At 47.8% G+C, this 12,704-nt stretch overlaps 1 protein-coding gene across 1 annotated transcript in view; it reads right to left on the reverse strand.

Moving 5' to 3' along the window:
- ATRN (attractin) overlaps positions 1-12,704 on the reverse strand; it is a 246,933-nt gene that overhangs the window by 11,854 nt on the left and 222,375 nt on the right. The window contains exon 27 of the mRNA XM_087962695.1: positions 12,441-12,548. Coding sequence (XP_087818821.1) covers positions 12,441-12,548 — 108 coding nt within the window. The remainder of the gene's footprint in view (positions 1-12,440; positions 12,549-12,704) is intronic.

Consider the following 12,704-nt stretch of genomic DNA (forward strand, 5'->3'; position numbering starts at 1 on the left):
GAGTCAAGTCAGCCATTCACAGGTTTGTTTGTTTTTTTCTCAATCATGGGGATTTGAAGAGGGGTGGACTTCAACTACCCAGAATTCCCCAGGCAGCTGAGGAATTCTGGGAGTTGAAATCCACAGGTTTTCAAGGTTTGACAGCTCTGGAAGAGATCTCTTCCACAGGGTTATTCTAGACCAGGGGTCTCCAATCTTGGCCATTTTAAGACTTGTGAACTTCAACTCCCAGAATTCCTCAGCCAGCAAAGCCTTAAAGCAGCCAAGGTTGGCTGAGGAATTCTGGGAGTTGAAGTCCACAAGCCTTAAAGCGGCCACGGTTGGCTGAGGAATTCTGGGAGTTGAAGTCCACAAGCCTTAAAGCAGCCAAGGTTGGCTGAGGAATTCTGGGAGTTAAAGTCCACAAATCTTAAAGCGGCCAAGGTTGGCTGAGGAATTCTGGGAGTTGAAGTCCACAAGCCTTAAAGCAGCCAAGGTTGGCTGAGGAATTCTGGGAGTTGAAGTCCACCAGCCTTAAAGCGGCCACGGTTGGCTGAGGAATTCTGGGAGTTGAAGTCCACAAGCCTTAAAGCAGCCAAGGTTGGCTGAGGAATTCTGGGAGTTGAAGTCCACCAGCCTTAAAGCGGCCACGGTTGGCTGAGGAATTCTGGGAGTTGAAGTCCACAAGCCTTAAAGCAGCCAAGGTTGGCTGAGGAATTCTGGGAGTTAAAGTCCACAAATCTTAAAGCGGCCAAGGTTGGCTGAGGAATTCTGGGAGTTGAAGTCTACAAGCCTTAAAGCAGCCAAGGTTGGCTGAGAAATTCTGGGAGTTAAAGTCCACAAATCTTAAAGCAGCCAAGGTTGGCTGAGAAATTCTGGGAGTTAAAGTCCACAAATCTTAAAGCAGCCAAGGTTGGCTGAGGAATTCTGGGAGTTGAAGTCCACAAGCCTTAAAGTGGCCAAGGTTGGCTGAGGAATTCTGGGAGTTAAAGTCCACAAATCTTAAAGCGGCCAAGGTTGGCTGAGGAATTCTGGGAGTTAAAGTCCACAAATCTTAAAGCAGCCAAGGTTGGCTGAGGAATTCTGGGAGTTGAAGTCCACAAGCCTTAAAGCGGCCAAGGTTGGCTGAGGAATTCTGGGAGTTAAAGTCCACAAATCTTAAAGCGGCCAAGGTTGGCTGAGGAATTCTGGGAGTTGAAGTCCACAAGCCTTAAAGCAGCCAAGGTTGGCTGAGGAATTCTGGGAGTTGAAGTCCACCAGCCTTAAAGCGGCCACGGTTGGCTGAGGAATTCTGGGAGTTGAAGTCCACAAGCCTTAAAGCAGCCAAGGTTGGCTGAGGAATTCTGGGAGTTGAAGTCCACCAGCCTTAAAGCGGCCACGGTTGGCTGAGGAATTCTGGGAGTTGAAGTCCACAAGCCTTAAAGCAGCCAAGGTTGGCTGAGGAATTCTGGGAGTTAAAGTCCACAAATCTTAAAGCGGCCAAGGTTGGCTGAGGAATTCTGGGAGTTGAAGTCTACAAGCCTTAAAGCAGCCAAGGTTGGCTGAGAAATTCTGGGAGTTAAAGTCCACAAATCTTAAAGCAGCCAAGGTTGGCTGAGAAATTCTGGGAGTTAAAGTCCACAAATCTTAAAGCAGCCAAGGTTGGCTGAGGAATTCTGGGAGTTGAAGTCCACAAGCCTTAAAGTGGCCAAGGTTGGCTGAGGAATTCTGGGAGTTAAAGTCCACAAATCTTAAAGCGGCCAAGGTTGGCTGAGGAATTCTGGGAGTTAAAGTCCACAAATCTTAAAGCAGCCAAGGTTGGCTGAGGAATTCTGGGAGTTGAAGTCCACAAGCCTTAAAGCGGCCAAGGTTGGCTGAGGAATTCTGGGAGTTAAAGTCCACAAATCTTAAAGCGGCCAAGGTTGGCTGAGAAATTATGGGAGTTAAAGTCCACAAATCTTAAAGCAGCCAAGGTTGGCTGAGGAATTCTGGGAGTTAGTCCACAAATCTTAAAGCAGCCAAGGTTGGCTGAGGAATTCTGGGAGTTAAAGTCCACAAATCTTAAAGCAGCCAAGGTTGGCTGAGGAATTCTGGGAGTTGAAGTCCACAAGTCTTAAAGTGGCCAAGGTTGGAGACCCCTGTTCTAGAAAACAGATGTCTTCATTCCAAGTCCAATTTAAATTAAAAAAATTAAATTAGAAGGGATGATTCCAAAGGAAAAAAAGGGGAGGTTTGGAGTGACCGCCGGCTGCATACACCTGGCTGTTGAATTTCCTGGAAACTGACTGGAATAAATGATGGGATTTTGTCATAAAACACTTCCATTATTCCCCTCTAAAACCAAATTCATCTCTTTTCAAAAGTTGGGGAGGAAGGGGGTGTTAGGAATCTGTCCACCAATTAGTTGGGTTGGCAATATATAAACCAACAATGTATGTTTGTAGCTTTAAGACAGGATCACTGTATTGATTTCTCCTATGTTCCGATTGGTTGATTGTGTTGCAAGTTGCCATAAGAGGGAGCTAGAGATCATGGCTTGCTCTCTCTCACATTCTGTATCTCTGACATTCTGTTGCTATCTCTGTTGTATTTATGGTTTACTGTATATGACAACGGCCACCGGTAAGAAGACTTTGTAATTGGGTATTTTTTGGACTGTTAACCGTATATGACCTGGACTGTTTATTGGACTGTGCTATTTCTTAAAGTAAACTTTAACTCAATTCAGTGTATCTTGGGTCTGGCTGAATAATTATTCATAACCGATCTCATAAACATTTCCATGTGCATATCCTTGTTACTCAAGGGTTATTCTGTACATATCATAACAGGGGAGAATGAAAACTAAGCCCCATCTCAATTCCAACACATGCCTGAGCTCCAGGCAAAATAACAAGATAACACACACACACACACACACATATATATATATACACACACACACACACACGAGGAAAAAAATATTTAGAAAGAAAATCCTAAACCTATGTCTTTGGATGCTACCCGAAAGTAATTTGTTAAACGAAAAAGGTTTATCTCCTTCTGCGGCTGCTGCTGAGATCGCCCGGCGCTGTAAAATACACTGGACTTTTAACAGCGCTAATCTCTTTTGCCTGTCTCAACTCCCAGCACAATCTTCAACTCCTGATGTTCAAAAAACAAAACCACGTTATTTCTTGCTAAGCCTTACAAAGTCAGCACAAGCAGCACACGAGAGGACCAACCACAGCAGCCAACCCCACATTGGGTCCCGTGTGCTGGCTTCACTGCCTATAGGCCCAGTGGTGGCAAACCTTTTTCGGGCTCCCGTGCCGATAATTGCGCGCACGCTTGTGCGCTCGCATGCCAGCACCCAGAAGGCAATGTGTGCTGGCCCCCCCAACCCCCGTGCCTGTGCGCGCAATCCCCTTGCAGCGCTGTGCGCCTGCACATACGCATGCAATTCCCCTTGCCGCATGCCGTGCGCCTGTGCATGCGCACGCAATCACCCCGCTGCATGCCCCGCGCGCCTCTGCGCATGTGCACGCAATCATTCCTGCGTGCCTTCCGTTTGCGCATGCGCGCGCCATCCCTCTGCACATCGCACATCTCTGCACATGCGCCCAACCCCCCCAGCACGCGCTGCATGTCTCTACGCATGCACGCATGCCTCCCGCGCAGCCCCGCCCCCTCCTGTGCATGCGCGCCAGATACCTGGCAATCAGCTGTCGGGCGGTGGCAGCGGCACGCACACATATGCAGTGGGGCTCTTCCGGGCAAGCTCTCATGTGCCGGGGAAAATGTCTCTGTGTGCCACTTCCGGCATGCATGGCATAGGTTCGCCATCACGGCTATAGACAGTCTTCGGCATATGACCACAATGGAGCCCAACATTTCCGTCGCTAACCAAGACAGATTAAGTGAATTTTTGCCCCTCCAAGTGATTTGTAGCTTTCACTACTAATGGAGTTGAGGGTTTTTCTGTTCTAAATGCCCAAGCTGGGAACAGGCCTGACATTTTCAGGAATCTCTTAACTTTAGCCCCCCACCCCACCCCCAAAGGAAGATAAATTTCTGGCAGATCTAAATAATAACCACAGAACAGAGAGGGAAGGGACCTTGGGGGCCTTTTAGTCCAGTACTGACCCAGGCTTCCTAAGCCGTAACTGCGCACAGACTTATTTTAAAAACAAGACTTAGTTTTTTTGCAACGCTGGGAATTGTTTTCATTCCCAGCTGGAATTAATCCAAAACAGTTCCCTGAGATCAGCACCCACCTTTCAGTTCTGTGAAGCGCTGCCAAAAACAGAAGTATCAAATGAACTAGAAAGGAAACCAACCGAAGTACAAAAAAAAAAACCAACCGAAGTACAAAAAGCTTCCAGAATGACTCTGAAATCGATCGACTTTGCTTCCTGCAAAGGTTTCGTCATCTTGGCCTGACTTTTATACCTTATGGGAGGGGCCATCACCTCCCAGCCTTACTCCCAAGTCGCCCTTTTTGTCTCAGCTGCTCTCACCTTCTAGCAGCTCTGCGCACACACGCACTGGAACAGGCTCCCCTTGTTCCTCTTCCTCACTGCTGCAAGACTCTGAAGGCTCTGGAGGCAGCACTCCCACTCCCAGATGGTCCTGGCCCCATCTGTGCATCGGATGCAGGACCCTCGCCCGAGTCCTCCCCAGACTCCCGGACTGGTCCCCGTTCTTCCCCACAGGCTGCCGGCAAACCACAACAGTCCAACCCTCCTGCTCAGGCAGGAAACCCTCTTCTGTTAAGGTAATGAAGACTTAATAGCTGACCAGCTGCTTGTATGGCTGTAAGCCAAGATGATGAATTGAGGATGAATCAGCAGGCTACTGCCGCTTTAAGAAGCTGTCTATATAAGGGAGGCCATGAGAGAGCATACCTCTCTCTCCTCGCGTTCTATCTCCATTGTAGTTCTCCGTGCAGAGTTGAAGATTGATTGCTTGCCTGGTATTGGCCTAACACGTGTATGTATGTATATGCTGGTCTTGTATATAAGCCACTGTTAAAAGACAAACCCCTCTGCGTGTGCTGTGTTTTACTCCTGGATTCTTTCACAATAGGAGTCACGCTGTAAACACTCTGACGTCTACCACATCAGACAAACACTTGTCCAATCTTCCAGCCATGGAGAACCTAAAAAACTCCAGAAGGTCCCTCAAAGATTGGAAGATTGTTATCATGTCACACACACACGCCCACCCCCTAATGTTGGATCTGAAATATAATAAAGGCTTATTTGAATCCTGGATATTTGCCAAGACCGCAAAACTTCAAAAAAGAGGCGGCAAGTGAAAGGCGGCTTTGGGAAAGACTTCCGTCTCTCTCCCCAGATTCCAGCTCATGCTCAACAGAAAAGAACTCACCGAGGCTGCAAGGGCTTCCAAAACATCACTAACAAAGAACAGGTGGTCATTATTGACCTCACCCCTTTCTACTATCGACCTCACCCCTTTCCTAAGAGGTCTGTAGGGGGCGTGCATAAGCGCACCAACGTGCCTACCGTCCCTGTCCTATTGTTTCTCTTATTCTTTTATTTTTCTTATATGTACCCATTTCATGTATTCACAACTATGTATACGCTTATACTTATTATCTTGTAAACAATTGGCAAATCAAATAAATAAATAAAATAAATAAATAAAAAATAAATTTCACTGTCCAGGCGGTTTGGGGGGCAAAGTAGCCTGTCCACCAGTTTTGCATTTGGGGAGAAAGCAGTTCCAAACAAGCCACAAGGGCTTGGTCTTTTCATAAATTTATTCATCAAGGGAGGCAGGACGTCTCAAAGGTGCTTTTCTTTCAAGAGGCAGCTGGACTTTGTTTGAAGATGTTTCGCTTCCTCTCATCCCAGAAGCTTCTTCAGAGCTCTGACTGGATGATGGGTAACAGAAGGATTGATAACTCCTTGCAGGCAGCTGGTCCTTTGCATCCTTTTCAGAGAGTCGTTGAGGCCACTTGGAGGCTTGTCTGTGTCCTCACTTGTTTTTCAAGAGGCACCTGGACTTTCTGGTTTTTCTTTGAAGACGTTTCGCTTCTCATCCCAGAAGCTTCTTCAGCTCTGACTGAATGGTGGGGAACGGAAGGATTGATGCTCCTTGCGGACAGCTGGTCATTTGCATCCTTTTTTAGAGGGTCGTTGAGGCCACTTGGAGGTTTGTCTGTGTCCTCAGGATCACCCGAGTGGTGCAAATGGGTGTGGAGCCTCCTTGGGGCTGCTGAAAGGACGGTGTTGTAGAATGGAGACATATCATGTTGTATCCCTCACTCATTTACACAGCCATTTGCAGCCCTCAGGTGACCCTGAGGGTATATACAAACTTCCAAGTGGCCTCAATGATTGTCTAAAAAGGATGCAAATGACCAGCTGTCCGCATGAAGCATAAATCCTTCCGTTCCCCACCGTTCAGTCAGAGCTGAAGAAGCTTCTGGGGTGAGAAGTGAAATGTCTTCAAAGAAAAACCAGAAAGTCCAGTTGCCTCTTGGGGGGAAAAAAAGGCACTTTTGGGACAATCAGGATAACTGAGAAACTCCATAGACAACGAAAGCAGGAATTTTGCTTATTCAGCTTCCGAGATAATTTATCCTTCTTACTTCCAGATGTTAAGATGCGGTTCGTGAAATTCGGCATCTCTTCTGCGGTGCTATTCATAACCTGTCAATACAGGTAGTCCTCAACGTACGACTACAATTCACCCCAATACGCTCAGCAAGTTTTGCCCGGTTTTACGACCTGTCTTGCCAGTTGGTAAGTGAAACCCTGAGGTGGCTAAGCGAGCAGCACCGGAAGTGAATCTGGCTTCCCCGTTCTCTTCGCTTAGCCGACGGTCGCAAAAGAGGAATCGCACAACCCCTGGGGATACCGTCATAAGTGAGAGGCAGTTGCCAAGCCCCTGGATTTTGATTACGTGACCAAGGAGATGCTGCAACAGTCATAAGTAGGAGAAACTATCATAAGCAGAGGTGGGATTCAGCCGGTTCACACCGGTTCACGCGAACCGGCTGTTAAATTTGCATCTGGTTCGCCGAACCGGTAGTTGAAATGACCACCTGCCCTGCCCCTCCCGCAGCCTGTTTTGGATGCAGGTAAGTGCAGGATCCGCGGGGAGGCTCTGGGAGGGAGGAAAATGGGCCGAACCGGAAGTACCGGAAGTTCGGAAAGGGGTCTGTTTCTAGCTGCTGGAGCACGGGGGGAGGCCATTTTCTCCCTCCCAGAGGCCTGAAACCTCCGGACTCTGGGGAAGGCAAAAAACGGCCCTCCCCAAAAGTTCTGGTATGCCACACCCACTATGGCCACACCCACCCAGCAACCGGGCAGCGAATTGGTCGCTGGGAATTTTTTTTTTGAATCCCATCCCTGAACCAAATTCACTTTTTCCAGTGCTGTTGCAATTCCGAACGGACCCCAAATGAAGACGATCTGATATCAAGGACTATCCGATATCACAGAGCGATGGCGTCCGTTCTTTCTTCCTACCTTGAACCTCAAAAATTGTGGATTTTTTTTTTTTTTAAATGTTGTGCAAGACGCAACAGGCTTTGGTAGCTACAACTGGGAGATCTAAAGGGAATCGCTCCCCCAAGACAGAACATGTAAGAAGAAATGCAAACGGTGCCAGGGTGGCCCAGCGGCACATGGCTTGGAACGTGGCCGCCTTTGATTTACCTGTAGCGGGAATACAGGTAGAGGAAAAAGCCGAGGAAAGAATGTCAGAGTAGAAGAGGTGGTGGAGCAGGTAAGCAAGCGAGCCACGTTGGGTGGGTTTTCCCAAACCCCCCCCCCCCGCTTCCCAAAACGTGGCGAGACTGACAAACCGCACGCCGCCCGATTGCCGGTGGCCGTGTCGCTTCGGCTTCCATCAAAAGAGCCCACAGACGCACGGTGAAGAGGATGCATTTCAAAGCAGGTGAGAGCTAACCAAATCCCTGGCCCGTTTTGTATGCAGAACCATGACGGTTTCCTTCCATATTAATTAGGAACATATGCCTGGCATCTCGCATCGTTCCCCCCTCCCCGTCTAGGAATAGGGGGAGGGGGTGGTGGGAATGAACGGGAGGAAGGGGAGAACAGTGGCAGCTTGTCAAGGGATTCCAAAAAGGAAGGAAGGGAGGGAGATAGGTCGGTTGATTTTAAGAGGGAGGAAAGAAAGGAAGGAAGGAAGAAAGCAAGGAAGGAAAGGAGGGAAGAAGGAAGGTTGATCTTAAGAGGGACGAAAGGAAGGAAGGAAGGGAGGGAGGGAGGGAGGGAGGGAGGGAGGGAGGAGGAAGGAAGGAAAGGAGGGAAGAAGGAAGGTTGATTTTAAGAGGGACGAAAGGAAGGAAGGAAGGGAGGGAGGGAGGAAGGAAGGAAAGGAGGGAAGAAGGAAGGTTGATCTTAAGAGGGATGAAAGGAAGGAAGGAAGGGAGGGAGGGAGGGAGGGAGGGAGGGAGGAAGGAAGCAAGGAAGGAAAGGAGGGAAGAAGGAAGGTTGATCTTAAGAGGGATGAAAGGAAGGAAGAAAGGGAGAGAGGGACGAAAGGAAGGAAGGAAGGAAGAAAGGAAGGAAAGGAGGGAAGAAGGAAGGTTGATTTTAAGAGGGACGAAAGGAAGGAAGGAAGGAAGAAAGCAAGGAAGGAAAGGAGGGAAGAAGGAAGGTTGATTTTAAGAGGGAGGAAAGGAAGGAAGGGAGGGAGGAACGAAGGAAGGAAGGGATGAAGGGAAGGAGAGAAGTTGATTTTAAGAGGGAGGAAAGGAAGGAAGGAAGGAAGCAAGGAAGCAAGGAAGGAAAGGAGGGAAGAAGGAAGGTTGATCTTAAGAGGGATGAAAGGAAGGAAGAAAGGGAGAGAGGGACGAAAGGAAGGAAGGAAGGAAGGAAGGAAAGGAGGGAAGAAGGAAGGTTGATTTTAAGAGGGACGAAAGGAAGGAAGGAAGGAAGAAAGCAAGGAAGGAAAGGAGGGAAGAAGGAAGGTTGATTTTAAGAGGGAGGAAAGGAAGGAAGGGAGGGAGGAACGAAGGAAGGAAGGGATGAAGGGAAGGAGAGAAGTTGATTTTAAGAGGGAGGAAAGGAAGGAAGGAAGGAAGGAAGGAAGGAAGGAAGGAAGGAAGGAAGGAAGGAAGCAAGGAAGGAAAGGAGGGAAGAAGGAAGGTTGATCTTAAGAGGGACGAAAGGAAGGAACGAAGGAAGGAAGGGAAGAAGGAAGGAAGCAAGGAAGCAAGGAAGGAAAGGAAGGAAGAAGGAAGGTTGATTTTAAGAGGGAGGAAAGGAAGGGAGGGATGAAGGGAAGTTGATTTTAAGAGGGAGGAAAGAAAGGAAAGAAGGAAACAAGGAAGCAAGGAAGGAAAGGAGGGAAGAAGGAAGGTTGATCTTAAGAGCGACAAAAGGAAGGGAGGAAGGGAGGGAGAGAGGTTGGTTGATTTTAAGAGGGAGGAAAGAAAGGAAGGAAGCAAGCAAGCAAGGAAGGAAAGGAGGGAAGAAGGAAGGTTGATTTTAAGAGGGAGGAAAGGAAGGAAGGGAGGGAGGAACGAAGGAAGGAAGGGATGAAGGGAAGGAGAGAAGTTGATTTTAAGAGGGAGGAAAGGAAGGAAGGAAGGAAGGAAGGAAGGAAGGAAGGAAGGAAGGAAGGAAGCAAGGAAGGAAAGGAGGGAAGAAGGAAGGTTGATCTTAAGAGGGACGAAAGGAAGGAACGAAGGAAGGAAGGGAAGAAGGAAGGAAGCAAGGAAGCAAGGAAGGAAAGGAAGGAAGAAGGAAGGTTGATTTTAAGAGGGAGGAAAGGAAGGGAGGGATGAAGGGAAGTTGATTTTAAGAGGGAGGAAAGAAAGGAAAGAAGGAAACAAGGAAGCAAGGAAGGAAAGGAGGGAAGAAGGAAGGTTGATCTTAAGAGCGACAAAAGGAAGGGAGGAAGGGAGGGAGAGAGGTTGGTTGATTTTAAGAGGGAGGAAAGAAAGGAAGGAAGCAAGCAAGCAAGGAAGGAAAGGAGGGAAGAAGGATGGTTGATCTTAAGAGGGAGGGAAGGAAGGAAGGAAGGAAGGAAGGAAGGAAGGAAGGAAGGAAGGAAGGAAGGAAGGAAGGTTATGAGAGTGAGGGAGGGTCTCAGGGAAGTTCTGCTTTGGCCACCACAGGTGCCCCCCTCCCACGAGTCTCGTGTCACGCCCCACTCCCAGCCCTCTGAGGTCAAACTCAACTCTGATGTGGCCCTCAATGAAATCGAGTTTGACAGCCCTGCAGTAGACATGCCCATTTCCTGCAGCCATCCTTCCTATCTTTAATCCTCCAGTCCGTTAATTATCTTGGTTACTCTTCTCTGCACTCTTTCTAGGGGTCTCTCAACATCTCGGGGACCAGAACTGGACACTGCACAGCTACGTCCTCGACCGAGGACCCAATTCCCGTTGCTAAGGGAGACATTTGCTAAGTGAGTTTGACCCCGTTTTACAATTGTTCTGGCCACAGGGGTTAAGTTCAGTGAAATGGCTGTTAAGTCATTCTGGCTTTCCCATTGATTGACAGAAGGTCGCCAAAGTTGATACCATGGCCTTGGGAACACAGCAACGGTCCTAAGTACGAGTCAGTGGCCAAGGGTCTGAGTTTTGATTACATGACCATTGGGATGTTGCAACGGTCATAAGTACGAGTCAGTGGCCAAGGGTGTGAATTTTGACAACATGGCCTTGGGGATACAGCAACAGTCATAAGTACGCGTCAGTTGCTAAGCATCTGAATGTAAATCATGCAAACACTGAGGGTGTCGCAACAGTCGTAAGTCTGAAAAACGGCCTCGAGTCACTTTTTTTCAATTCTGTTATATGTTGGAATGGTCACTACATGGACCTGTATGCCAAGTGTGGCTTGCCCTGTGCAGTATCCAGCAGTATTATAACCCCCCCCCCTTAATTTTAAATTGTGTGGTCCTTAATTATAAGGTATTAAGCCTATCTTCTTGAGAGGGGGGAAAAAAAGAAGAAAAATTGGATTTTATTTTTTAAAAAAATTTCAACACTATCCCTCACAAGATGCAAAGGAGCAGCCCGGAGGAAGGAACGCAGATCAAAACCAAGGCGCAATGGATTGGGCACACAGATGCCAAAACTCTGGTTTGCAGGATGGATGGATGGATGGATAGATAGATAGATAGATAGATAGATAGATAGATAGATAGATAGATAGATAGATAGATAGATGATAGATAGATAGAGAGAGAGAGAGATGATAGATAAATAGACAGACAGACAAGACAGACAGACAGATTAGATAGACAGACATAGATAGATAGATAGATAGATAGATAGATAGATAGATAGATAGATAGATAGATAGATAGATATACACGAAATTACCCCTCACGCATCATCACAAAAATCCCCAGAACTGTTCTGACCCAACTCTGTTACCAGCAAGAAAGTCTCAAACAAATGCAGCAACTCAAACCTTCTCAGCTTTCATCTACAAATAAACTTCTTTGTAGATAAAAGATGGCTTGCAGCCAAATTAGTCCCAACCAGAAAAGCCTTCAGATAAGCCAGAGTTGTAGAGACACACAATGCTGAGTCTGCAGAACGTTTTTGCTTTCTGCAAAAGCAAAAACCTTTTGAAAGCAGGCTTATATTTCCGGGAGGGAGGCGCCGTTACGTTGCATTACTCCCGAGTCTCCTTTGCTGCTCCAGCTGTTCTCTTCTATGAATCATCCTGCGCTCACGCGCACTTGGCACAGGCTCCTCGGGATCCTCCTCGTCACTGCTGCCAGCCCCCACAATCTCTGAAGGCAGCAGCCCATTCCCTGATGGTCCTGGACCCTCATCTGAGACCTCGCTCTCCTCAGCCATCTGCACCTGCTGCCAACTAACCACGACAAGAACCGTCAAGCCTACAAACTTGAAATTTGGCATCTATGTTCCTCTTGGCTTCTAGGTGCTCACTAAGAAAGGATTTTTCCAAATGACCATCAGAGCATTTAGAGCATTTCCTATATTATTATTATTATTATTATTATTATTAACAACAACACGCTCTGATGCTAAAGAGTTCTACTCCCCCTCCCCACCTGAAAAGAAATCTCTTCCACATGCAAAACACAAGCAGAGGAGAGGAGTTTCAGTTTCACAGCACCAAGCAGCTTTAGTCCAGAACAGTTGAGCTAAGCCACGCCCAGGCTCCTTGCTGTCTCCTTCTTACTCACATAGCAAATACTCTTTCAGTTTCCAAACAGCCCTCCACTCTCTCACCCACTAACAGGACCCTAGCCAGGTGAATACCAATGGATGCTGGTAGGCAGAGGCAGAATTTTTTTCTCCTTATTTTCCTCCCCAAAAACTAAGCCCGACCACATCGTTTCGTAGCGAAGCATGAGCATCCAGCTAGTTTCTAATATAGTTAAGACTCCAGACATGCCATCCGGGCATACGGACCCATCAACATAGCCATCGATAAAATATGAAGGGCAGGAAGGGCTGTGGGGGGGGGGGGGGAGAGAGGTTGGAGTGATGGGAAGGGGCATCTTCTCACCTTAATGCTACCTCCGATGAGATCCGGGGGCGCTTCGTCCGTTTCCAAGGCGACGTTGATGGAAGCGAAGGGGCGGCTGGCCATCTGTTGCATCTCTCGGAGTAATTGCTGGGGAACAAAAACACACAAAAAAAGCCAGGATGTTAATATTGGGGTGGGGTGGGAAGGAGACCAGGCCGACCTCTGTGCTCAGAATGGAAATATTTTAGTTTTGTAAAACTGGCATCGAAAGCTGTCTGCCTCTCTCTCTCTTTCAACACCGGC

The sequence above is a fragment of the Notechis scutatus genome, chromosome 4 (genome assembly GCF_049901735.1).
Source record: "Notechis scutatus isolate UNSWTSFEM ecotype Mainland chromosome 4, rNotScu1.2, whole genome shotgun sequence".
In the NCBI taxonomy this organism is placed as follows: domain Eukaryota; kingdom Metazoa; phylum Chordata; class Lepidosauria; order Squamata; family Elapidae; genus Notechis; species Notechis scutatus.